We start from the raw sequence: 26,907 nt of genomic DNA, 5'->3' as shown, positions 1-26,907 counted from the left end.
TTAAATTTGGGAGCAGCATCAGGACTTTCAGGATTGTCTGAAAGTCCAGTAAGTCCTGATCCACAATCCTTAAAAAGTCTTTAAAGTCATGTATCAAAAGTTATGGTCTTAAAATGTCTCAATTTCTTTTTTTTTAAGTAAGTTGGTCTTTACTATAGTAATCACAGGACTTAAACTTTGTCTTGGCAGGACTATGTAAATATTCTGCTGTTTTTTCCTCACAGGGCTACCAGGCTAAAGGTTAAAGGTCACCCTCAGACATCTTAATTGTGTTCTGTAACTTTAACATATGCTAACATACCTTTGCTAGCTAGCTTTTTTATGTCTTTCTATATCATGGGTAAGTGCAAATTTTTTTCCAGTTGGTTGGATGACATTTGTACATTTCTTTGGCGTTATAGGTCTTAAATTTGAGTTGGTGAAATCTGCAGAAACCCTGATGTGATGTATAATAGTTAGTAAGGGTACATAGATACATTGGCCGCAATACCCTTCATTTTGGAAATTTGGTAATCGGTCAATATTTAAATGAGAAACCAATCTAATAGACTGATATTATCGATAGTCGCTTCACTTTTGCCAACTTTGTGACTCGCTATATTTAGCAACTTTTAAGACCAAAACTTTGGTATCTGCAGGTCAGGCAATTGGTGCACACCAACTAACTAAAGTTTATTAGGTACCTCATCTGTTAGCATAGCTATCTCACCATCGGGTCTTGCAGTTGTATTTGTATTTCTTGAACTTGCTCACATTTAGTCACATTAATTCACTGACCTTAAAGTAGCACATAATTGAGAAGTGGAAGAAAAATAATACCTTGTTTCTCAATATTTCACAACTAATCTGAAAAGTGTGGCTTCCATTTATATACATCCTCCCTTTACTGTGATACCCATCAATAAAATCTGGTGCTTTAAGTATCTCACAGATAAATTATCTGAGAACAGAAAGAGTTTGGTACATCTGCAAACCAGGGAAGACATGATTGTCTGTCTAAGCTCAGAAGGCGAGCATGCCTTACTTTTAAAGATATTATAAAAATAAAAAATTTAAAGGCCATTTCTTTGTCTTTCACTACACAAACATTCTCTACTTCATGTACGTCTACCACATAAAGTCCCAATAAAATATTAAGTTTGACAATGTGACAAATTTTAAGAAAAAAAAAAAGCAGTTCAAGGGCTTCAAGTCCTTCTCGCAGGGCGCTCTGCCTGCGCCTGTTCTGTCCCATCATAATCAATAACATCAGTTGCTGACTTCAGAACCTCCAAGTGACAAATATCTGATCTCAAACAACAGCTTTATTGGCAAAAACATGACGAACAAATCTCAGCCTGAAGCTAATCCTGTAGCTCAGGTCACCAAAAAAACAAAAAGCTTAAGCCTGGTCAGGTTCTTACATTCTTGCCCTCTGTTCTTCCTAGATACTTTGCTCAACCCTCAGTCTTTGGCTGCACTCACCACTTGTGCTGTTCTTTCCTTGTATAACGCAGTTCAGTGTCTTAATGTAACCTCTCCTGTCATGCAGCTAGAATGTCCATTTGTTGACGTGAGATTAGCTTTAGAGGGAGTGGTTGCTTAAATATGTGGATATTGATTACTGCACTGAGCATATTTTCCAGATTTAGAGGAAGAGGGAATGGGGTGGTGGCTCACTACAAATACAGCGATGTGGCTAAATGGCCTTTCACTACCTCTAATAGGCTTGCAGTATATGAGGGTCTGATGAGCTATAATCTGGAGAAACTCGCTTGTTTGCTCATTTAAAGTAGCTTTGGTTGCTTCACTGAAACATATAAACACCTCAGCAGATGTTTACAGTTTGTGTTACAAGCTCAGATTAAAAGACAGTACTCTTATCTAAAGCTAACACTGCTAACAGGTGCACACACATTCCTCGACTGTGTCGTAAACTGGGCCAGGCGCTTGTATTGTTGGTGCCGTTTTCATGTTGACACACGCATCTCCCTGCCTCTCTCCGCTCTCAGATTGAACATCACCGGTCGGGTGCTCGGCGGTAGCGCCCTTCCTTTTCAGATCAGCAGCTGCTTGTTTTCTCACTTTCTCATCGGCCGCCCTTGCAGTCATTTTATTATCAAACAGAAGTTTCCAAGACCTTGTTCCTGCCCTTTCCTCTGCAGATTGTCAGTCAGACCTTGCCCGGTGATCGGCCCTTTCTCTCCTCCGTCCTTCCATTCATCCGCTCTTTGTCGAGCCGTTTTCCTTGACACACCCTTCCTGTTCAGGGGAAGCTGAACATTGCTAATGTTATTAAGGAAAAGCCTTCCTACTGACAGCTGTAAGTCATTGCTGCTGGACACGTCGGTTCGTCAGCCTCCCAGCGTGTTTGCGGATTGTTAATGCAATAAAAATCTCGTTTTTGGGGGAGTTTGGCTGAGCTGTGTGCATGTAGATTAACACTGACTGCACAGAAACGTCGTTTAGTTAAAGTTCATCACTAAGGCTTTTGTAAGCCCCTTTTGACAATGACTGACAAAAAGTGAAAGATTACAAATAAGCTGTTGTATAATGGAGCTTCTCTCCAACATGTTCCTGCAGAGGCAGAGCCCCAACGCTAAGCTGATCAGGTATGGGTGTGCTGGGAGTGCTCAGGTTGAGTAACACGAACACACAGCAGTGGAATTTTTCTATCATTACATTTTTACGAGCTCTCGTTTAAAGTTTATTTTCCACCACTGATGACAGACTAAAATTCTCGAAAATATGTTCTAAAAACAAGCCAATCGCACCCAGTAGCGCAGCTCTGCCGGTTTCAGAGGCGTAAATGTGAAACATTGAGTGCAAAGAAGTATTTCTGGCCTTCGTGGCGTAAAGTGATTTCACTTTGTCAGGTGTACGTACGCCGGTGTAAATCTGTGAAGAGGAGTTCCTAACACGTTTGTTAACACCTCTGGTAAAAAAAAAAAAAAAAAAGTGTAAAAAATTATTATAAATGTTTTGTTTTATTCTAGTTTCATAATGTCTAAAAAAAAAATTTTGGGACATATTTTCTCAGAGGGGGAGGAGTCGGTTGTTTATTGCCACTCTGTTTTGCAGTTTTATCGTTTCCTGCCAGGAAAGGTTTCACTGATTTAATAACATCCTGTGCCGGTGCTCTTTTTCTCACTATCTCTGAGCTGCTCATGCACCCTAAATTAACATTTCTCACAGTTACGCTTCGCCTCACACATTCCGTTTGCTTTTTTACCATCTCTCTCGGTCTTGTTTTGCAGTTTTCCTGTGTCTGTTCGCACGCTGGCAGAGAAAACAGGGCATGTATTCATGCGGCTGTCAGAAGGAGCTCACTGATCTGCAATCAGCAGCCATTTACTCCTCCTGGTCAAGGAGGCCGTGTGCGGCTGCAGATCCAGGTGTATCACCTTTCTCTGCCCAACCCTCTGGGTGCATCTGAGAGCAGAGGGATTAGCTATTGTTTCTTGCTTTCCTCTGTCTTTACGTGGACTGGGGTTATTGGTTCTTGTACGGGCGTGGCTCCGTGAGCTCTGTTTTGGGTTTGAGACAGTATGTCCTCTGTACCAGCTTCATTAAAAGAGGCATGGTTCAGTAGGCAGCAAACACTCACCCTCCCATCTGTCTTTTTGTCCCCTCTCTGGCCTGTCTCCATTAACTCGCCCCTCTATCTGTCGCTATCTGCATTTCCTCCACAAACTCTGCGTTAGCAACATCAACTTTATCCTGGCCACTACAAGAGCGCCTCCTTTTAACACCTAAACACTTCGTTATTCAGAACTGTTGTTGCTTCCTTTTTTGATAGACAAACAGAAGTTTGACCTTGGTTTAGCACCAAAAATGTAAATGCCACACAAGAGTTAGATTATTAACTGTGAAACGGGAATTTCGAGTTGTGTTTCTACAGATGGTTGTAAGTATTGGTTCAGGTTTGTCTCGCGCACCACAGCGTAAAAGATTGTTCATAATGAGTCAAATAAAAGAGCATTTCTGTACCCCGTGCAAGGGCACGCAACGAGGTAAGCTAAGGTTTTAAAAAGTTAGTTTCAAAGTCTTGAATGTTTTCCTACTGTTCTTATAGTTTTAAGCCGTTTTACTGAGATTGTAAGTAAAGTGCTGGGTAGGGGCGTCCTGGTACAACTTTTTCACTTCCGATACCGATACTGTGGCTTTGAGTATCGGCAGATGCCGACACTGACCCGATGAATATCAGCAGGAATCATACATACTTTTATGACCTACTTGTAGTATGTTACGCTAAAAAAGGCCTGATGAAGTGGTATTACACATACTGAGAGCAATATAAGCTCTGCTGGATAGAAATGCTGGAGCAGAGTGCTTCTGTTGGAGATTTTAGATGTAGGCTGAAGCTCATTTTATGGCTCATATCGAATCCATTACCGGTATCAACATCGGATCGTATATCAGGTAATGCAGTGTTGCCCCTCCCCACTTATTATTGCTCATTAGGAACCCAAAAAGAACATTTCTAAGCATTTTATTGGCTTGCAGCATAAATACACTTGGCTCAACATAGGGGGCAGTGTAGCGCAAAGCTCAAACCTGTCAGCCAATCACAGTCCTTCAAAACAACTTCCTGTCAGGAAATAAACATGGTGCTAGCAGGTCCATTTGTGTGAACATATACACAGGTTGAACTACTTTTAAATAGTGTATCATAATATAAAGTAAAACACAAGACAGTGTCATTTAGAAATCGTGTCAAAGCGAGTATGCGGCCATATTGGCGCATTACTGTAATGCAGAGACCCCAGATCTCCGTCTGTAAGTATAACTTTTTCCCACCACAGAGCAAAGCTGCGTTAGCCAACAACAGCACCCGCGCCACCAGCAGTAACCAAGACAACCAACCCGTTCCGATTATTCTTGGTTCTGCTCCCGAATCGCAGCAACACGCCATGATGTGTGTTTCTGAAAGTCCACTTCCTCGGATCAGAACATCCGGCTCTAGCTCTCATCCTCCTCCTCTCACCTCATTCTTCTGTCTCTCGGCTCCAGGTGCAGCAGAAGCAGAGCAGCGAAGTGGACTCAGGAACTCCGGTTCGCGACACAGACAGTCAGTATGGGACCTGGGAAACAGGACTGCGCACCGACGACAGGTAAAACAAACTGTTTCAGCTATATGAGTCATAGAGTAATTGGTAAGCCTGTGACCATAAGCAATTAATCAATTAATCACATGAGGAATTAAAATGAGCTCTGTTATTTCCATTCTGGTGATTTTAATACTTTTTTTGAGGATTATATTTTTTTAACAGAGGTTTCTTAATCCATTTTATTTGTGGTTTTTGTTGTAAGTAGTTTTTATTCTGTTTTGTTTTGGCTATTTAAAATATCTTCCAGTTCCAGTGTTATGGATTCTTTGCAAAATTAAAAGTTTATTGGTCTTTCAGAGGGCAAACTTGAATTATTATGACGTTATCAATACTTGAAAATGGTCTCAAAACAATAATCTTGTTTATTGCAATAACTTCTGGGACAATTTATTATCAAACTGTTGTCCTGAGAGGAGTAGCAATTACTTTTAAACCCTTTATGACAGAAGTAGAACAGAAATGAAAGATCGGAGGATAAAAAGGTTTTGTTAATATTTTTAAGCAAAGATAAAATTATTATGGACTGTTGTTATGTGACATTTTCAAATCCAGCATGTTCCATAATAGACAGAAGCTGAAAGCTCGAAGTAGTAATAAAATGTTATACCTATTTTATACTTTTGCAGACTAACTGAACCACAAAAATGTCTCAATATGTTGTAAAAAAATATTGTTATGGTTGCCTTATGTAGATTTTGGAGCATCAGCTAAAATATGTTTCATTTTGACTAGTTTTGGATGTAAATTCATGCTCCTCCTTTTATACTCAATACTGACGCCCTTGTTTGTTTTAATGAATAAATTGGTTTATTTGGGATTATGTGTATGCTGTGTAATTTTCCCAGTTTTTCTTTGTTTTAGATAGATAGAACTTAAACACGTCTATATTTCTTTATATTTCCTACTTAATGTAATGAACCGCCTCCAATCAATTCTGTGGTTCTGTCCAGCTTTAGAAAACTTCAAGCCGTTTCTGTGAATGATGTTTGTTCTGTACTGCATAATTTAGAGCAGCCTAATTATGCCATTAATGAAATTTACACACAGAATGTTAAGTTGTAACAAAAAGCCCAAAACCTCAGCTCAGACACGTTTGAATCAAAATACAAAATGATTGAAGTGATGTGATACAGCCTCTTAAAACATAAATATCTGCTGCATGTTTTTGTTTTTCAGCCCAGTTCTCTTTAGACCTTTTACCCTTTAATCTGCTTGCATGCTTATTAGCGCTCTTGCAATTATTTTCTGTCATGACAACAGGAAGGTTAACAGTTTAAGATGATAGTTTTCATCTGTATAACTATTAACCCTCAGTGAAAATGTGTTTGGATGTGTAAATGTTCAGGAGATGAGAAATAAAACCAGTTTCTGTTGGTAAACATCAGGATAATTAGTAAGTACCTCATGTGTGGTATAAGCCTGCCACCATGTGGATCAGTGTTGTCATGTTCAGGGGAACAATTTATGTACGTTAATACATTTCAGTGACAGAAAATAAAACTTTACTTTTATTAACCGTAATAAAATATAGCAGTGTTATATTTTTATTATAAATCTCTGACCTCATCAGAACCCAGCAGAGTTACTTGATCAGCACTTCTAAGACAGAACCGTTATTCACATTTTGCACATTGCAACCATAAACTTTAATGTATTTTGTTGTGATTTATTTATTTATTTTTTGTGGTCAAGATCTTTAGGAATAAAATCCTGAAAAGTTTGGCATACATTTTTATCCAGTCCTCCTGACACAATGCTGGGTAGAATCAAACCCATGTACGTTTTTCCTGACATGGGTTTGAACATCTATAGATGGACAGTAAGATTGGCTCAGTTGTCAAGTCTGGATTTTGACTGGGCCATTCTGACACATGGACACGCTTTAATCTCATTTTATTGTAGCTCTGGCTGTATGGGATGTTCTCTCGATGAAATGTGAACCTTTGTCGTCTCTAAGGGTGCATTCGTACTATGACTGCACCGTATTACTGCGATGTCAAAATCAGGAGCCTTATATTCCTCTTTTCTTGGGTTGCACCAATAAATCGATTTCCTTAATTTTTGGAGATCAGCCAATATTTGGCAACTCTGTTGTTATGTTTGGCCACTTTTCAGACAAAAAAAAAAATCGGTATTGGACAGAAAATTGCAATTGGTGCAACCCCAACTATTTTCTACTTTTCTGTCTTTCTCACCTCTTCATATACTCTGCCCACAAATTCATTTGTGCTCAGTGGGAGCATCTGCTGCTGTGAAACATTTGAAACAGTGTCTGTTGTCATAGGAACATGCTGTCAAGCAGAGTTAAAATCTTAGTTTCCATCTCTACTATCCTGTGTAATTTTTTTTTGTGGTAAATTAAAAAACAGCTATTTCCACTAGTTTTTATAACCCAAAGCTTTTATTTTTTTTGTAGCCTCACACCTGCCACTCCAAGTTCAGAAAGCAATCTCAGCCCCTCACCGAGGAAGCCCACTCCTCTGCCCTCACCAGGCGAACAGACGTCTCAGTCAGAGACCACCACGACGGATGGCCCGTCTCCCTCCTCCTCTGAAAGCCAGCCACTTGATTTCCCCGATGTGAGTGCGAACGATCGTATCATAGCAAGATTCGCGTCACAGCTGCCTGTCTGATGTTTTTCACGACTGCAAAAGCACTTTGATTCTCAACTCTTTTCTTTTTTTTTCCCCCTCCCCTTACTACAATGATAATCAGGTTCCAACAACACGGCTAGATAACAGCGCCCTCCGCTCTCGAGTCCAGCTGGGGAAGAAACGAGCCCAGCGCGTCCGGCCGTCCAAGGCGACCCGGCCGAGCGCAGTGGCGGCTCAGGGAGACGGTGGAGACGCAGACAGCTGGCTTTACAGAGACTCAACAGGTTAGGAAATAAATAAAAGCAAATGATGCTGCATTTTTGTTGTAGTCTCAACTGTGGAAAAAAATCAACTGAGCGTCCTCTGAAGTGGGATTTTAGACTGGGAAGATAATACAATATTGTCACAACATGGTGACAGTTTCAACAAACAAAAAAAACAAAAAAAATGTTTTATAGAAGTTATACTGACACTACAGCTTTTCAGATCAGTGATCAGTCAGGAAACTGCAATCAGGGCTCACAGCTTTCACTGGTTTACTGCTACCAATATTATTTATTTTATTTGTTGTAAGACTAACATAAAAATTATATGTGTTATAAAATTTTTTTGAAAAAAGAAAAACAAAGCAAAGTTTAGCACACCAAAAGTGGGACGACGCAGCTTCTGATTTAGTGGAAAGGGATTTTTTTTGGGCCTGCTCCAGTGACAGAGCCTTATTAGTAGATGACCATCTGCTGATTGGTGCTTTGGTTCCGGCAGAGGCGAAGGCGGAGAGTAAAAACAACGACTCCGAGTCCGAGGAGCCGGCCAAGGGAGCCGAGTCGGGGCCCACCGCTCCGCCTCAGCCTCAGAGGGTCGCTCTGTTCCCAGGAGTCGACCCTTCTGCTTTAAAGGTGAGCCAGCAGAGCGGTGCACTTTGTGATGCGTCTGTCGTGCGTGGATATAGACTGCCTCAGTGTTCTTTGGTCTGTGAAAAGCATTCAAACCACATGCTCTCTTTCATATGTTGTCATGTTGCAACGACAAACACCAGTGGATGTTTTCAGTGGTAGACAAACACAAAGTTGTCAGACTGAAGAGAGCCTGTGAACTTCTGAAGTTTTAACCAGTAAATGTTTTTTTTTTTTTATCTAAATAGTCCTACTCTGATGCTACACTGCAAAAACACAAGTATTTTTGGTCTAGTTTCTAGTGCAAATATCTTGGTACACTTGAATCATTATTTCACTTATTACAAGATATTTTTCCCCTTGTTATGATTGAAATAATCTGCCAGTGGAATTAATACTTTTTCATCAATAATATTGACTTAAAACAAGTTTCTAAATCTTGTTGAAAAGTTACATGTAAGTTACTTTTGTCTCATTTCAAGTGAATTCATATATTTGCACTAGAAAGTAGTCCCAAAAAAACCACACTTGGTAAGATTTTGTGTTTTTTTGGTGTGGCTGTATGTTTGCGATTCTAGTTGCGCTGGAAGGGAAACCTTTGACACGGCGTGGTTAGACAGCGAGGTTTAATGCAAATACCCGTCACACTTTTTCTTTATTTTTAAATATTGTATAATGTCTGTCATTTTCCTTCCTCCTTGCATTTATTAGGTACATAAAATCCCCCGTGATGTAAAGTGAAGATTGTGGTTGTGCATATGGATGCATTTTATTGATGTGGCGTCAAATTTTTTTCTCTCTTTTTGCCGTAACGTCTGAATTTTTCCCCCCATCTTCAGGCCCAGCTTAAGAAAAGGGCTGACTCGGACAATCAAACCGACGGTCAGGCTTCCTCTCCCTCCCAGCAGTCTCGCTCTCCCAAGTCTCCATTCCTCCCTTGCGCAGCGCGTGTGCTGCCCCCTCCTGGTGGGAAGGAAAACGGGTAAGAAACGCCAGCTGCACCCCCTCTCTGTGTTGTCGTCTTTCGTTCCCATCCATGGCTTTTCTCTCCTGATCATTTATGGTGATTTATCATTGCGCCCCCTGCAGCCAGGAGGAGTCCCCGCAGTGGCTGAAGGAGCTCAAATCCAAGAAGCGCTTGAGTCACTTTGAGAATGAAAGCTAAGTAAACAAAGAGGTAAATTGTTTGTTGATTATTTTCTCTTATTATTTTGAGTTCATATGAAATATTGGTATATTTATTTAACTGTATTTTCTTATTCTTTGTGAAAGGTTGCCTTAACAGATGAATCTGTAAGAAAAAAAAGCCTTAACTTTGGATCCAGAGAGGAGAAGTGGATCTACAGCTGCTGATTTACATTTTTTTTTTTTCCCCATAAATTTGTTATTTTTCTCCCTTGCCGGGTTGCTCAATGTGCATGGTGCCTTTTTTTAAATTGAAAATCTATTATGGTAAAAAGGAAAACAAGCAAGGACGACTTCACGCTCAAACCCACGGAGGTCCTGCTGACGAACTCTCTCCTCGGGAGAAACGAGGACGACGGAGAATAAAAGGCGCCACATTTCAGGAGACACTGAAACTCGAGGGACCACGATGCGGCTCCGTTGCTCACAAAAGCGTCTGCGCGCGGGCAGGGCGTTCACGACGGTCACACAATCATTGCCATAAGGAAACATTTCAGACAACTAATGAGGTTTTGAACATAGAGAACAAATCGCCAGCGGGAACGTGTCAATAGAAGATGTTATATTTGTATTCGAGAGCTAGTTTTTGAGGAACGTAAACAGTGAGATGCGTCGCTACGTCAGAGGCTCTTCAGATTTTTACTCTGATACACTCCACAGCCTCGAGAGTCGCTGCATATTGTATATAGTGTATGTTTTTTTTTCTGTTTTTTGTTGTTGATGAGGGATTGGGGGCTTTTGGACAAGCGGCCTTGCATCTGTCAATCATGCACAAAACAAATCAGCACAAACGCGTCGTGAGTCGGCCCGTTTCTCCTCCTCTAACGGACTGAAGCGTACCGGCTACAAGCATCCGATATAAGCCATACCGTCGCCTGGTTTCTCTCGCACCTTTTGTCAGCCATGTCTCCAACAGATGTGCGATCGTCCCACTGTTTGGTCCCCATTCGGTTCGCATGCACAATCTTTCCTGTCTCATCAAGGCGTTGGCTCAAACCGCTCGCTACGCTACCTTCTGTGATTTTTTTTTTCTTTTTTTCTTCACTCCAATAAAATGTGAACTTTTTTTAAGCGGCCTCCCACTTATTACTCTTCCACAAAGCACTTTTGTCACTTGATGCACTGCAGCACTCGACGTCTGCCCACCTGACCCCCAGCTGCCCCCTCCTTCTTGTCGGCCATGTCCCCTGTTTTTGTGCGGCTCGCTGGTGTAAATGCAAGTGAACGTGTCGATGGAGTCTTTCTGAGTGATTGAACCTGGTTTTGGATGTATGTGAAATTCTTTTGTTATGGATTTTGAGGGTGTTATTTTTTACGTTCATCTTTTTCCTTTTTTTTTTATTTGAAAGTATGTTTATTATACTCTGAGTTGTACTGGCCAGTGTCCTAAAGCAAATAAATTCTTAATAAAACATTTACTTGACTTGATTTATAGCCCCAGCACGTCTTTATTATGTTGTGGATGTTTGTTTTCCCAAGATCTCCAGCAGGTTTTGTTTTTACCCCCAGAAAAATCCGGAAATATTTTTGAAAAGTGAAAGTGTGTTGATTACATATAAAAGTAGAGATGTACTGATCTGGAAATTTTGGCAGATACAGGTAACCGATATTATTTCTGTTATGGCCGATAACCGATACTCACCAGTATTACACAAACATTAACATGGGCCCAGTTTCACTTATTGGACTGATACGATAAGTTAAATCGCTAACATTGGCCGATACCGATGTTAGTGCTGAAATATTGTGCATCCCTAATGAAAACTGATGAATGCACTACGCAGTGCTCATAGTGTCTTGAATAAAGGCATTGACACCCCTCTAATCTCAACACATACTCAAAGATCAATAAACTTTAAATTCTAATGAACATTTAACATTTGTACTGGAAGACATTTAAAATATATAAAATGAATTATAAAGTCACCATAAACAAAACTGTCCTTGAAAAACGGGGCTAGTTGAGACCTAAGCAAAAGACTGAAGACTTGCCATCCAGTCTTTAACAGACAGAAAAGTGAAAAACAAAAAAATCAATAGACAATTATTTATTGTCTATTGAATCAGGCCTATACATGTAACTCCTCCTAAAGGTCAGATTAGTTTGACAAATCAGTCGACCTTTCAAAAACAGAATTACACACAGATTGGTTTTCTTACTACTCAGTTGACTTCTACAGGCAAGCAGTTTTATTTAGGGGCATCGGAGCTGGTAAGATTCTCATTTGTAAAAAAAAAAGAAAAAAAAGTTAAATCTATGTATTTCTTTTTCGCAACTACTGACTCCTTTGTTTTGGTCAAACAAACGAAAACAACTAGTACTTAAAAAGTACTAGTTTTTAATATTGATGAAAAACTTGTACTTTTTTTCATCAATATTGGCCATAAAACATTCTGAAATGTGTTTGTAACGTGGTAAAATATGAAAAGTGGGGTTGATAAAACTGGGATGTGGGGAAGCCTGCTGCGTGTGTGTTTGTGCTGAGCAGGCCTGTCTGCTGAATCCTCTTGGCTCTCTCTGTGTGAGCCCACACACAGAGCTCGCTGGCAGCCCGGGCGGCCGGCCGGCCGGCTGGCAGGGCGGGCAGGGCAGTCCGTGCCAACACAGCTGCCTATTGAGAGGCAGCGTTACGGACACAATGTGAGCGACAGACTTGCTGTATCAACAGCTCCCCCTTTTCTGCTGTTGTGGCCAGAAATAAGCCATAAATACCCCCCCCTCTTCGTCTCTGGCCTCTAATGGCTCGACCCCTCCAAACACCGAGTGGCACAAAAGCAGAGGGACGCGACCACTTCCTTTCAGGCATACAAGGTAAAAAAAAAAAAAAAGTTGCTCTGGTCAACAGGGATCAATAATATTGGTTTACTATCTGCTGGGCATTGGAATTAGACAGTGTTACAACAATAATCCAGTTTTGGATTTGTTTATGGATAGAGCTGGGTGGTGACTAGCAACATTTACTCAAATTATTTTTTTTGAAAAAATATATGTTTGGGAGAATTTTTTTACCATGCTGTACTTTTTTACTTTTGATTGAGGATTTTAATTATGAAGTATCGCTTCTATGAAGTAACATTTCTGGATTCTCTGCCCAGTGTGAGTAACTTCACTGAATGGAGAACAAACTGGTTTTAATCAAGTATAATTCACCAATACACACACCTGCAGTTTCTTTTATCCTTAAAGAAACTGATTTGGAAAATGTATTGTTTGCCTGATTTTATTATTTTGTAATTATGTTATTTATATGGACTATTTTCTTCTTGATCTGTAAGATACCAAAATTTCCCACACAAATTTACATGTTGGGCTGCCTGATTATGAGATTTCAGTACTTGAGTATCAAATACTTTTTTACTCTTCAGTAATTTCTTGGATGGCTATACGTTTTACTTTTGCTGGAGTAAAAACATGTTGAAGTCGTGCTACTCACCTGAGAACAATCTTTTGAGTAATCTACCCACCTCTGCTCTTAAAGGACAATCAGCAAGATGATAAAAACAGCTCCTGACAGAAAACTTCTCTCCTGATGTGTCTGTATCTGTCGCTGTGTGACTGCTATATGGATGCTGCTTTGTCTGTGTGTGCGCTGCTCCCAAACAGCGGAGGAGCAGTGGATCAGGAGGATGTCGGAGCAGCAGAGCGCCCCGGAGCAGCTTGCTGCTGGGAAGAGCCAGGGTGGAGCCGGAGCCGCGTTTAAGGTACTGCAGCAGCTTTCTGCACACACGTTAAACCTTGTTTGTCCAAAATTATCTCCAGTTGTGTTTTGACATCTATGAATAAAAGTAAAAGTACGCTGCAATAACATAAAGTTGTTACCAGGTATTTTTGGTCCAGTTTCTAGTACAAATATCTTGGTACACTTGAAATGAGACAAAACTAACTTAGTAGTAACTTTTTAACAAGATATCGGAGCTTGTTTTAAATCAATAATTCCTTAATATTGATGAAAAAGTTTTTGTTCCATTGGCAGATTATTTCTTGTTATAAGTGAAAATAATTTGCCAGTGGAACTAGTGCTTTTCTTCATCAATACAACAATCTATACATCGCTGAAAAGTTACTTTGTCTAATTCCAAGTGAACTAGAATATTTGTACTAGAAACTGGACCAAAAATACTTTGCGAGAACTTTGTGTTTGTTCAGTTTGATGGAGACAAACGCAGTGGATGTGACACAGTGAGACAGACCTCTGAATGCTCGTTTCTGTCCAGGTGGTGGTGTTTGAGTTTGAGAATTTCCAGGGCTGTAAGGCGGAGTTTTCTTCAGAGTGCAAAGACGTGACGGAGAAGGGACTGCAGAAGGTCGGCTCTTTGATCGTGGACTCAGGGCCGTGAGTAATGCTCCATCCAGTCCCCTTGAAAACCTCTCTGCTGTATCATGCAGTCCAGTTGAAGATAAACCCCACCTTCCCACCCTCCACCCGTTTCGTTTCTTTTGCTCAGCTGGGTGGGGTATGACCGACATGGCTTCACAGGAGAGCAGTTTATTCTGGAAAAAGGCGAGTATCCACGCTGGGACACCTGGACCAACAGTCAGCGCAGCTTCTCCCTCCTGTCGCTAAGGCCGCTTAAAGTGGTGAGTGAAGCGTATCGGGTTTGTTGCGCAATTGTTCCTTCCGTGGTTGTGCTGCTTTATTGTTGTTTCGATTAGTTAACAATGACTGCAGACATTTGTTTCTGCCTGTTTAGGATAGTGCTGAACACAAGCTCCACCTCTATGAAAGCCCTGGCTTCACCGGCAGGAAGATGGAGATCGTTGATGATGACGTGCCCAGCTTGTGGGGCCACGGTTTTCAAGATCGGGTAGCGAGTGTCAAGGCTCTCAAAGGAACGTGAGTTTTTTCCAGAATATCTTATAATAATTGCTTTATTTTTGTTTTTTTTTTCTTCTCACTGATTGTATTTGGGGCTTTTTTCTTCTCACTGATTGTAACTATTTTGTTTCTACAGTTTGTAATTTAGTGCCTCATCGAAGGGTGAGGATGTTTTTTCTCAGTATTTCTTGTTAAAAATGTTACAGTCTCAGAAGCAGCCTGCCTGTTTTTCACTCCACCATTTAAAGAAGGGGTGCCACATGGGCCAAATTTATTTGACCCAGTATAAATGTGTATACTGCGACAGACTGGCGACCTGTCCAGGGTGACCCTGCCTCTCGCCCGGAACGTTAACTGGAGATAGGCACCAGCAACCCTCCTGACCCCACTAAGGGACAAGGGTGTCAAGAAAATGGATGGATGGATGGATGGATGGATAAATGTGTATATTAAAGTGTTCAAATAATTTTTACTCCAGTTTGCTTGAAGTGGCCCTGGGCCCCACTTCAAACACCCTGGATTTAAAGTATAATATCCTAAGCTACAGAAGCATAAACAATAGTAATATAATAAGGGTTTTGTTAAATGTATAGGTTGTACATTTATGAATAATATTTTCCATTGGCTGTGTTGGTTCATGTTAGGTACCCATTTCAAATCCTATGTGGGACCCAAACAGGGTTTCTGCAGGTTTCACCAACTCCAATTTAAGACATTTTAAGACCTTTTTAAGACTATTATGAATCAAATATAAGACCTATATCACGACAGAGGACAAAAACTGAATTTTCTTGGGTCTTTTTGTGGCTCTTGTCACAGCAGCTTTGTGTTTCTTGTTTAATGAAAATAACACATGGCTCTCTAGCTAGCCAACTAGACAAAGAGCCTTATGCTAGCTGCTAATGAGCTATATGCTAGCTGCTATTGGCTTATTTACATTTATTATGTTGATAGGAAGCAAGGAGCTAGCAAGCAAACTATGGCAAGAAATTAGCAGCTTGTTACCACTAGTTTTAGTCACCTTGAGTTGTAGAGTGCAGTGAATGAAGATGTCTGCGCCCTATCAGGCAAACTTTTGCCTGATAGAAAGAAGAATATATGAGGGAGGAAGTGCCGGCATGTCGGTGGACTTATTATGGCATTTTTCTGACATAAGAGTAAAGGACCCTAACCAAATTTATGACCTATGATTAACGTATTTGAGGCCAACTTACACCACCTTTAAAGAATTCAAGACATGTTAAGTCCTTGATTTTAGATAAATAAATGTATGAGTTTTTAAGAATTTTAAAGATGCCTGTCTGAGGTGTTTCCAGGAGTGAACCCCTGCGTGACTCCTTCTGTCTTCGTCCAGGTGGGTGGGCTACATGTACCCAGGCTACAGGGGCCGCCAGTACATCTTCGAACGAGGAGACTTCAAGCACTGGAACGACTGGGAGGCCCCCTCCCCCCTGATCCAATCTGTCCGACGTGTGCGGGACATGCAGTGGCACAAGAGAGGATGTTTCATCATTCCTGACCCCGACCCCGCTCCCACCCCTGCTCCCGGCCCGGACCCTGATCCGGCTCCTGCTCCGGCTCCGGTTCCTCCTGCCCCGCCCGCAACAGCCGGGGCCAGCTGAGCGGGATCCACACCAGCCCTCTCAAACTCCAGCTCTGCCCCAAAGTGCCGGCCCTCTGCCCTCACCTAACCATGGCAAGCGCTACTTGTAGCCAGTCACGAGCACCATGTGTGTTTCAGTGGCAAATAAAGGTTGTTTGACCTGAAATCTGTTGGTGATGTTATAATTGTGTTGCACGTTGGACATTTTCTTTCCTAAGATTTGCAACAAAAAAAAAGAAATCCAGAGCATAAATGTAAAATTGGCATCTATTTAAAAGTAATTTATACTGTAAATTAGGAGATTTTTTTTCTTTTTCCATGAAATAAACCACAGTTATGCTTCAACTATATTTGCTTTTTAGCCCCAGGTGGTACTTTTGGTGACTGTTTTCCTGTTTTAGTCTGCTGCATCAGATCTCATCCAGTCTTAGAAGCACATGACTGATTCAGTGAATATGTGGATATGCAGCAATGGAAGTGATGTCACGCTGTATGTATGCTTGCCATTAAAATAGAGTGCACCAATTTCCCTGCCATAGTCATCATTGTTCATTTTAAAGTAAATGACTCCCAGCAGAAACTAGATATTTACATAAAACACGTGACAATGCAAAAGGACACGACCGTTTTATTCCTCACTGTCGACAATTAATCGGACTAACCCTTAATTGTTTTAAGACCAAACTTACTTATGTTTTATAAAAGCCAGAATGATTAGCGTTTCTAATATTTTTATTCTTACGTTTATATAAACTAGAATTGCTATGCCTTTTTGGAAAACCCAAATCTTGATGTCAATAATTTGTAAGTGTCTGATTAATTGGAGATTCATTTAAAAAAAAAAACCTCAAGGTTTGCATGCACAAGTTTGGATTTATTGTGGTTTTTGTATAATATGCATATGGGTCATAATTATACATACAGGCTCAAATATAAATATCCACCTCCACCTACATAGCATGTTTTGGCTTTTGCTTTATTGTCACACTTAAATGTTTCAGGTCATCAAACTATTTTTCAATTAAATATAGATGAGTAAATATAATGGATGATGATTTCATTTGTTGATCCTCCTTTTAAAATCACAAATTAACTGGAATTAAAAAGCGGTTGATTTTTAAAAAGTCTAAACTCATTCACTCGTCCCACTTACACTAAATTACTACCAGATTTTGACTCCTAACAACATGAAAAAACATCTCAAAAAGCATCCCATAATCCTCTAGTCTAAATTCAAGAGTGGATAGAAAACTGAATTGTTGCACATCGTTGTCAACAACTGTCCAGGCCGGTTTTTATGATTTGTTCCAGCACACTCAGGTTTCTCTACAGGACAATGATTCTAGCAAGTCTACATTTCAATGTCCCAAAAATGAAAATATGAATATTTTGAAGTAGCCCAGTCCCAGCCTGGACTTAAATATGATGTAAATTTTGCAAGGAAGAGAATGTAGAGTAAAGTGATATAAAAAACTCATTGCCAGTTATCTCAAACGCTTGGAGGTAGTTGTTGCCACCAATGATGGCACAATCAATTGGTTTCTTTTTTATATAGTTGGTTTGTATAGGGTTTTTTTTCTCTCATAACATTTAAATGCAACAAAGAAGCAAAAACAGAAGTAACCTGTGAGGCTGTGTGTCAACAGCCTGCAGTTCATGACAGATTTATGCCTCAGTCAACATCTCAACAGATTTTCTTTCGCCTGAAGGCAATGTTTGTGACAGATGGTTGAAAACTGGTGAAAGCTGAGTGTTCTGTGTTTGGACAGTAGTTCTTAACGCCCATTAAAAATTGGCATTACAATAGACAAACCAAGCAAAGGTCATGTGCTTCACAGTGCCCTGACCTTCATCTCACTGAAAACAGATGAATGCACTACACCTAAAGCTCTGTCTAACAAAACCAGTTTAAATGAACTCTAAAAGTTCTGCCTTGATGAACGGCAATATTTAAAGAGACATTAACAAAATTCAGACGGTGCTGACCGTGTATGCGTAAAGAGGTACGGGGCAATTCATCAGCTCTTTTGTGTATGTTAATTTTTAATTTTCTTGTTTATATCCTCTTTTTTGTATTTTTAGTCAAATTTCTCTTTAAAACGTATTCCCTTTTATTCTGTAAAGTTTTTACTGTGGTCTAAATTCAGATGTCACTGTAGTGGCAAATCACATAACAACTTGAGATCATACAAACAAGATATACTTCTTGATTGCCAAAAGAAATTCAACCAGAAATAAAAATTGTGACTGCTAAAATTCTCAAGATTTATTTTGGTTTTCTTCAGCTTCATCATTGATCTTTGTCATGACTTTGTGGTCACCAGAACCAAACATGCTGTAATCTTTTCCAACCTGAATGCAAATGAATTGTTTAAACAGACTATGCAAAAGCCTGTCAAAAGTCCTCATGCTAGCTGATCATCTTGACTCTTGTACCTCTTGTGATGTCACTGATCACAATAAACACACAGCAGAATTCCCAGTGTTTTCCATGTGGCAGCTTTTAAAACGTCACATTTTGTGAAGTCTTGGAGTGGAAATCTATACTACCATACCTGCCTGTGTTTTTGTTTTTGTCTTAGGTTGTTGGTGAAATAAAAATGCATATTTGAAAAGTCCCTTTAAATCACAGTGGACTAACAGTAGATTATAACAAAAAAATAAGATAAAGCTGTCATGAGAGTTACACCAAACACTCAGGTGACATGTTTTTATTTTTTTGTAGTTAAAATTAAACAATGAAGGAATCTGAGAGAACATTCATCTTGCTCACATATTTTCAGACAAGATTAAAATTGGATATCCATTTTTTTTCTTTTCAGTTTATTTATTTTTTTACCCCTGGATAACAAACCATAAGAGGCGCACAATTTCAGATATCTGTTTCCACTGTGTTCCCCCTGAGCTTGAACCTCCACAGCACAGTAAAACCCGTCTTTTCCTATCTTTCTCCCTCTCATTGTGGCTGTGGGACTCTTGGCACTGTTTGTGCTGAATCATGTGGATATCAAACAATGACTGGCTGGACAAAACTGACAAGTAATGAAATAACTTTGTGGGAGGATGACCCTCTGGGGTTGGGTGGGGTGGGTTGGAGTTACAGTGTGAGGCTGGGGAGGCGGGGGGTATACAGTGACCCCCTCGTTTTAGTCCGGTTGGCCTATGGCAGGCCGATCTGCTGGCTGGCTTGGTCGCGTTAGGTTCTGTTGGCAGAGTTTCCCCCCCTGGGTGTTCAGTATATATTGAGCTCCTCGTGCCGACACAAACACACTGGCACCAACAGGTACTGGTAAGGGGTTTGTTCTTATTCACGCTCATTTTTCTTCCTCATAACTGTTTACAATTGATTGCTTGCATACTGTCTATAGCTATAAGTCCAGTTTTTTTTTTTAAACATATTTTATACAAAATAGACTTAAAAGAATAAATGATAAAGATTTGTTTGTATTTTAAATGTGAAAAACTATCAGTATGGACTCGGTTGCATTATAACACTGATAGTGTTTCCTTTCAGGTTTATCCTTGCCAATCTGTTCACTATGGCCACAGATCACCAGATCCCTGCATCCAAGCAGCAGCAGCCAGGAAGCAGTGCATTTAAGGTGAGAGGAACGCATGTCTTACCAATGTCTTACCAAGTATTTTTGATCTTCTAGTGAAAACATCTTAGTGCACTTGAAATTGTGGCAAAACTAACTAACAAGTAACTTTTCAGCAAGATATAGGAGATTGTTTTAAGTCAATAATTCCTTAATGTTGATGAAAAGTACAAGTTCAACTTTCTTTTTGGCGCATTCGATGCACAGCTCGTCATCTATGAGCAGGAAAACTTCCAGGGCCGCTGCCATGAGCTGACTGGGCCCTGTAACGACCTCCAGGAAGCAGGCGTGGAGAAAGTGGGCTCCATACTGGTGCTGTGTGGACCGTGAGTGTGTTTCAGAGGCCTGCAGAAAAAATACTCAGAATGCAACAGACAAAATGGAGGACTGATGTGTGGCTGTGTGTCTTTCCTCTGTCCTGTCAGATGGGTGGGATACGAGCAGGCCAGCTGTAAGGGGGAGCAGTATGTGTTTGAGAAGGGGGAGTATCCTCGCTGGGATTCCTGGACCAACAGCAGGCGCAGCGACACCATTGTTGCATTCCGCCCAATTAAAGTGGTGAGAAAACACACTTTTAGTTCACATCATCATCACCATCATCATCATCATCATCAGCAGCAGCAGCAGCAGCCAACTGCCTAACGTGATGCTAGACTGTACTGGCTAATTTCTTGCTTTCTCTCTCTCTCTCTCTCTCTCTCTCTCTCTCTCTCTCTCTCTCTCTCTCTCTCTCTCTCTCTCTCTGTTTCTCTCTCTCCCAGGACAGCCAGGAGCACAAGATTGTCCTTTACGAAAACCCAAGCTTTGCAGGAAAGAAGATAGAAATCATAGATGATGATGTTCCCAGCTTCCATGCTCATGGATACCAGGAGAAGGTCTCCTCTGTTCGGGTCCAGAGTGGCACGTAAGTTTGTATTCCAGACAGATGATGATGACGATGATGATAATGATGAGCAAAAAAATCTGAATAGTTTCACCTCTGACATGCTATTTTCCTCCTCATGCCCCAGCTGGGTTGGCTATCAGTATCCAGGTTACAGGGGCTTTCAGTACCTGTTTGAAAAGGGGGAATATAAAGACAGCGGCGAGTTCGGAGCTCAGATTCCCCAGATCCAGTCAGTTCGGCGCATCAGAGACATGCAGTGGCATCAGAGGGGCGCTTTTCACCCTGTCAACTAAGCTCGTGACTCTTCCCTGTTACGATTTCTGACTCTGAAAGCCTTGACCCTCATCTAGCCGCAGCATCTTTGAATTTCAGCTACACCATTCAACATTTATTACCTACTGCAGCTGTTGTAGCAGTGGCATTCTTTGGAGCAAATTAATAAATCCTCATTGCTTAACATTTTCCCCTGGTGATGTGTTTTATTCCCATTCTGTAACATACGAGTTAGTTTCATCTGTAAATTTGAATAGAAACATCTACAGGCACAACGCCTTGCAAGAGTATTCAGGCCTTTTGAGCTTGTTGACATTGTGTCTCTTTTCAACCACAGACTTCAATCTAGTTTGTTGAGATTTTATGTGAAAGACCATTATAAAGGAGAAACATAAATCTGAAAAGTGCCTTCATTTGATGAGACTGTTATATAACAACCTTGTGTCTTCAGTCAGAGGTTTCATTAGATACGCTGTAATAGAGACTGCCACAGGATATCCTTCCTGCCCACAAGCCATTACCATCTACAACTCTTTGAAGATAACATAAATTACAACAACATTTAATTTCCATTTGGGATCGATAAAGTTTTTGTTTTTTTAACTGAAGCTGTGAGTTTACATGCACTGTAAAAAAAAGAGGCATAATAATATTTTCTCACTTTCTCTTACAAGCCATTGTAATCTCATTGTATATAAACCTCTGGCTTTTGCTAAAAAATAAAATAAAATCTAAATAAAAGCACTTAGAAATACTTTTAGTAATCTTAACTGACCTAAGACAGCAATTTTAGACATTTAATGTCAGGCAGTCAGAAAGTTGTCCCTTTGTCAGCAGTTCACGTATGCTTCCGGTTTCAACTCGAGGTATGGTTGTATAAATAACCCCAACTTATTCCCTTTTTGCACGTATTGCATTTACTTCGTTTTATTTTGTATAATATATGACAAACTTCCGGTTTTTGATGTATTGCTTTTATTTTGATAAGAGAGCTTCCGCTGTTTATGTTATAGAACGGCAGCTTAACGACAACAGGAACGGAAAACAAGTTGCAACAAGGTTGTAAAATGTATCTCGTTATTAGCGGCCCCCTTGATAAAGGCACAAGATTTTTTGTTTTGTAAATAAGAACATTTCTTTTATTTATTGGTCGGAATTGTAAATTTGTTTTATTGTTTCCAAACACTAGGGCATAGTTTTGAATTAAAGTTGATAATTTTTTTTTTTAGTTGTGAACGTTATTTTTAGTTGATACGTTACGGTTGTAAGAGCGTGTTTTTGTAGCTTACGTTGTCTTTTTGTGTGTGTCCGTAAGAGAAGTTACCCACTGATGTGCAATGATAACCTCCGACCGATTGGATGTGCTGCAGGGCTTTTCTCCCCCGCTTACCTACGTAAGGAAAAACATGGTGTAGCTGCATTGCAACTTGCGGCTCTTTTCGTTTAAGACAAAGTGTTTCTGATAAGATTAACGTAGGTTTCAAGACGTTTTTCTGGTGTTCTTGGTTTTCACGTCTCTTGTTCAAATCTCGTCTTACAGGAAACGCTGGTATGCAAAAGTTACGTCTGTAAATGTGTTTTACCTTAGCTAGCTAGGTTTGTTAAATGTCTTTCTGGCATTCATATTGGTCGTTTTCTTACGTTTTGGTTTTAGATTTGGCTTTAAAATACACAGAACCATTATTTTTAGCCCTGCTCTGAACACGTTTCTTCCTCCCGTCTTTATTACTGTAAATTGTATCTTGTTTAATGAGCTAACATCAGAACAGCACCGCAGTTTAGACCCGCGAGGTTCTGCCATTCATTACACATCGAAAACTTAAAGCTGCTGGTTGAGTTTGGCCATTTTACATCTTGATACATTTGCCAGTCCAAACGTGAAAAAAATTATGAGATGAGATGCACTGCCTTCTGCCACTGACAATGTGATACAATAAAGAAAACGTTTTTCATGTCAGAATGTAGGCTCTTTACGAACTATTTGAATCCAGTGGGGCATGTTTTTGTCAGATGTTTCTATAATATACCGAAGATCTATATTAACTTGTTACAAGTTTCAGAGAAACAAGTTAATGTGAGATTTTAAGGAGTCTTCTCACTGTGTTTGCCCGCCTGCTGCCCTTCCTGAGCTCTGCACTGGTGGCTCCCCAATCACTTAGTCCAATCCTCCTCTTTCGCGCATTGAAAAAAATTGCTTTACAACAACTTCTTCCTCAAAGTTCTTGTACATTTTAATACATAATTTATTTGTGATCTTAGTGGCAGCTATATTCTTTCTTTAAAAGAAAAGCAAAAATGACAACACATGTTTTTTTATAGGTTGAAAGAAGGATTTTTACCTTTGCTCCCTTTTTAAATCAACTATTCTGCTCTTCCAGTTTAAATAAATGAAAGAGGGAAACCACTTTCTGTGTCCTCGTAAGTTAAGCTTCATCCTTTATCATCTCTTAAACCAAATTTGTCAATCTTTCCGCAGCCAAGATGCCTGTCCTGTGCAGCAGCTGCTCCGAGAAGCGCGCTGTGCTGAAACGTCCAAAAACCGGCCACTCTCTGTGTAAGGCATGCTTCTTCTGGGCTTTTGAGGAGGAGGTGCATCGGACCATTGTGGCAGCAAAGCTCTTCAGACCCGGGGAGACCGTTGGCATTGCCGCCTCGGGTGGAAAGGACTCCACGGTGCTCGCACACGTCATGAAGCTTCTGAACGAGAGGCACGGCTACGGACTCGAACTCATGCTGATATCCGTGGATGAAGGAATCACCGGTTACCGAGACGACTCCTTGGAGACGGTGAAGAGAAACCAGCAGCAGTACGAACTGCCGCTGAAGATCGTCTCGTATGAGGAGCTGTACGGCTGGACGATGGACGCCATAGTGAAGCAGGTGGGACTGAAAAACAACTGCACCTTCTGCGGGGTGTTCAGGAGACAGGCGCTGGACCGAGGAGCCATCATGCTGAAAGTGGACAAGATTTGTACAGGTAATCTGGATCAGTGGGCGAGTTACTATGAGTAGCTCTCAAAGTTCCTACACAATCTTAAATCAGGATGTCTGTACATCCTTAAAAAGTGATATATCTAAAATGAAGGCCTTAAAATGTCTTAAATGTATTTTTAAAAAAGTATATACATTAATCACAAGTCTTAAATTTTTTTTGTGGCAGGGCTATATAATCTCATATGAATTTTTAATTTTTTTTTCCTAGCAGGCCCGTTAGACAAAAGTACATTCTAATATAACCTTGCTTGTTAGCTTTTTTGCATAGGTATTTGCAATTTTATTACCTTGTGGCTAGGTGCATTCTGTGCAATAATATAAAAAAACAAACTTGAAATTTCTGCTTTTGCTATTCTTGATTGTAGTACAGCAGGATAGCCCATCCATTTATAGTAGGTCATTTATTTGTAGGTATTTAATTCAAGGTGGCATTAAAAAGGTCTTTAAAGTATCTTGGTGAAACTTGATACCTTGTAAACAATTATAAATTGCCTGAATTTCTAAAAAGGACAGTAAGCAGTTATTTAAAGCAGTTATTTATCTTGTCTTTAAATGACGCTACGTACTTTCTTCTTCTTCTCAGGTCACAATGCCGATGACGTGGCAGAAACGGTTTTAATGAACATCTTGCGCGGGGACATAGCTCGTCTACGTCGCTGCACCGCCATTTCCACGGCCAGCGAGGGCGACGGGGTCGTGCCTCGCTGCAAACCCCTCAAATACGCCTACGAGAAAGAGATCGTCCTGTACGCCTACTTTAAGAAACTGGACTACTTTTCGACAGAGTGCATATACTCCCCTAACGCCTACCGAGGTTACGCAAGGACCTTCCTCAAGGACCTGGAGAGCATACGGCCCAGCTCAATAATGGACATCATCCACTCCGGTGAGAACCTGTCTGTTCGCGAGGGCGTGAAGATGCCAGTCCAGGGGACCTGCAGCCGCTGCGGCTACATCTCCAGCCAGGCACTCTGCAAGTCGTGCGTACTGCTGGAGGGCCTGAATCGCGGTCTGCCTAAGCTGGGCATAGGGAAGCACCACCGCCTGCACGAGAAGATTCTCTCCCAGCAGCCTCTCACAGAGCAAGAGGAGAGGAAGCTCAAATCAGTAGATTTTTGATGGTATCCATGTATTTATCTAAAGATTTAAGATGATTTTTTAAAAGCATAATTTCAGCATAAACAGCTTTCAACTGGAGTGTTGAATGTACTTTTACCAGAGTTATGAAATTGAAATAATTTTTCCTTGCAGAAATGAGGTTTTATTTGGATTTTTTTAAAGTCATCGGTATATTTTCCCAGAATTCTCAGAAATTAGATTAATTTTCAAGTCTGTGTGAGCTTTACAACTTTTAAAACAGTTTTTTTCATTATAATTTCACTTTATCAAAATGCTTTAGTTTTTTTTTTTTTACGTTCTATATATTTTTGATGACTCATCGTCTTAGAGGGTACTTCAAGTGGATCGGAACTATTCTGCACTATTTGCTGGTTTGTGTTCGAATATTTGGACCCCTGAATATTTTCTACTGACCGTGCATCATTTCATACTCGCTTTGACAACTGGTAGTTTAAATAATCTGTGAAATTTGAGCGTTCTGACTCGTGAGAAATTATGAAAAGCTTAACCATAGCGAAAATGGAAGAATGGGACAAACTGATCCAGAGATGTTTTATGAACTATAATAAATGATTTTCTTGATCCACACGGTTTATTCTGCTTGTGTGGGATTTTAAAAATATTTTTTATGTTCCATGAAAACCAAAAATAAAATATGCATGTAATTTGCAATGCATGTAAACATTACACTTCACGACTGCATACATATTTACATATAAAGTTCCTCAATAAGCTAAAAAAGATGGAAAAACTTCATTTGTTCTGCTCTTATCCATTTTGGAAGCATCCGAAAGAGCCCCCTGGGTTTTAATTTTAATTTTAATCTGGCATATTGATTCACGTGTACTGATGCATGTTGGTGAGGTAAAGTGCACAAAACAGCTGGACGCAGGTAATCATTGAAAATTTTGTATCTGAAACGTATTGAAGCATTTTATAGAATGTTTTAAACTTCTATTTCTGTTAACATCCTACAGAAAACAAATTAGTAGTAAGGTGGCAATGTTTTTAAACTACAACTACACTTTCAATGCAAAAAGAACAAGTTTTTTAATAAAACTCTTAAAGATGGAAATGTGTAATTTTTACAAGTAGTCTACTAGTTATCATGAGTCTGTTGCTGCTTTGTGTATTTTTTGCACGTCATATAGCTGTAACTTTAACCCATAGTATCGCGTATCACATGTTTTCCCAGCTGCCCTATCTGCAACAATTATGTAGATGACTGAACAAGAGGTGCAGATGGCAATAAAGATGGAAAACGCAGAATCCGTTGCTGATGTGGGAAAGCACCAAAGTTGCCACTGATGTTGGAAAAAATCGAAGCCGCAGATGTAGAAATCTATTATGTTTACATACATACACTATTGGATTATATTCTCTTTGAGTTCTTAAAACTTTTTCATGTACTACTGATTTACTGTATAAATATCATATACTTTCCAAAATAGATATTGAAATCTCTTATCTCTCAGAGAAAAACTGAAACTGAAGCTTCTTAGCGTAGAAATACAAATGGAAGGTTTATAAAAGTCCTATATGTCTCACTTTTTGACTTGAACTACTGAACTTTTCAAGGACATTCTTTTATTTTTGAGTCGCGTGTCTCCTGACTCAAAAATAGAGAAGCGCAGTGGAAAAGTGTGTGTGAGGTGTCCTCCTCCTCTTCCTCCTCAGATGAGCCCAGGATCCCCACAGGGCTGAGTATATTTACTATACATTTTAGTTGGTATGGTAAATATTTTGTTGTGAGAAATTATTTAGTTTGGATTTTGAGTTACCAAAACTACATGGTTGGCTTTAAACATGTAGTTTTGGCTATTGGACGCCAGATGTCGCTCTTTACCTAGCTTC

At 40.1% G+C, this 26,907-nt stretch overlaps 4 protein-coding genes across 8 annotated transcripts in view; all 4 read left to right on the top strand.

Annotated features, from left to right (window-relative positions):
- LOC103469710 (uncharacterized) overlaps nucleotides 1–11,190 on the top strand; it is a 32,264-nt gene extending 21,074 nt beyond the window's left edge. Inside the window, exons 7-13 of the mRNA XM_008417575.3 lie at nucleotides 4,993–5,093; nucleotides 7,507–7,669; nucleotides 7,806–7,968; nucleotides 8,447–8,580; nucleotides 9,417–9,559; nucleotides 9,667–9,754; nucleotides 9,850–11,190. Of these exons, the coding sequence (XP_008415797.2) occupies nucleotides 4,993–5,093; nucleotides 7,507–7,669; nucleotides 7,806–7,968; nucleotides 8,447–8,580; nucleotides 9,417–9,559; nucleotides 9,667–9,742 (780 nt within the window). The 3' untranslated portion in view covers nucleotides 9,743–9,754; nucleotides 9,850–11,190. The remainder of the gene's footprint in view (nucleotides 1–4,992; nucleotides 5,094–7,506; nucleotides 7,670–7,805; nucleotides 7,969–8,446; nucleotides 8,581–9,416; nucleotides 9,560–9,666; nucleotides 9,755–9,849) is intronic.
- A 1,277-nt stretch (nucleotides 11,191–12,467) lies between these two features.
- Nucleotides 12,468–16,348, top strand: crybb3 (crystallin, beta B3). Its single transcript, XM_008417576.1, has 6 exons — nucleotides 12,468–12,574; nucleotides 13,367–13,464; nucleotides 13,978–14,096; nucleotides 14,209–14,341; nucleotides 14,455–14,597; nucleotides 15,934–16,348. Exons 1-6 carry the CDS (start codon nucleotides 12,502–12,504, stop codon nucleotides 16,199–16,201), a joined length of 834 nt encoding a protein of 277 aa, XP_008415798.1. The 5' UTR covers nucleotides 12,468–12,501; the 3' UTR covers nucleotides 16,202–16,348.
- A 3,027-nt stretch (nucleotides 16,349–19,375) lies between these two features.
- On the top strand, nucleotides 19,376–21,129 carry crybb2 (crystallin, beta B2). The gene is made up of 6 exons (XM_008417577.2): nucleotides 19,376–19,471; nucleotides 19,697–19,784; nucleotides 19,989–20,107; nucleotides 20,207–20,339; nucleotides 20,543–20,685; nucleotides 20,792–21,129. Exons 2-6 carry the CDS (start codon nucleotides 19,722–19,724, stop codon nucleotides 20,958–20,960), a joined length of 627 nt encoding a protein of 208 aa, XP_008415799.1. The 5' UTR covers nucleotides 19,376–19,471; nucleotides 19,697–19,721; the 3' UTR covers nucleotides 20,961–21,129.
- Nucleotides 21,130–21,872: 743 nt separating this feature from the next.
- On the top strand, nucleotides 21,873–25,641 carry ctu1 (cytosolic thiouridylase subunit 1 homolog (S. pombe)). 5 transcript variants are annotated; one of them, XM_081610494.1, is made up of 4 exons: nucleotides 21,906–21,999; nucleotides 22,256–22,334; nucleotides 23,417–23,917; nucleotides 24,518–25,641. In XM_081610494.1, the coding sequence occupies exons 2-4, from the start codon at nucleotides 22,271–22,273 to the stop codon at nucleotides 25,051–25,053; spliced, it is 1,101 nt and encodes a 366-aa protein (XP_081466620.1). In that variant the 5' UTR covers nucleotides 21,906–21,999; nucleotides 22,256–22,270; the 3' UTR covers nucleotides 25,054–25,641. The 5 variants fall into 5 exon arrangements, with proteins under 5 accessions (XP_008415802.1, XP_081466620.1, XP_017161958.1 ...); XM_017306469.2 differs by having other exon boundaries at nucleotides 21,925–21,999; nucleotides 22,261–22,334; XM_081610495.1 differs by having other exon boundaries at nucleotides 21,928–21,999; nucleotides 22,261–22,413.
- The last annotated feature ends 1,266 nt before the right edge of the window (nucleotides 25,642–26,907 follow it).

Source organism: Poecilia reticulata, chromosome 9 (assembly GCF_904066995.2).
Source record: "Poecilia reticulata chromosome 9, P_reticulata-male-v2, whole genome shotgun sequence".
NCBI lineage: Eukaryota > Metazoa > Chordata > Actinopteri > Cyprinodontiformes > Poeciliidae > Poecilia > Poecilia reticulata.
This window is presented reverse-complemented; position numbering and strand designations above follow the sequence as displayed.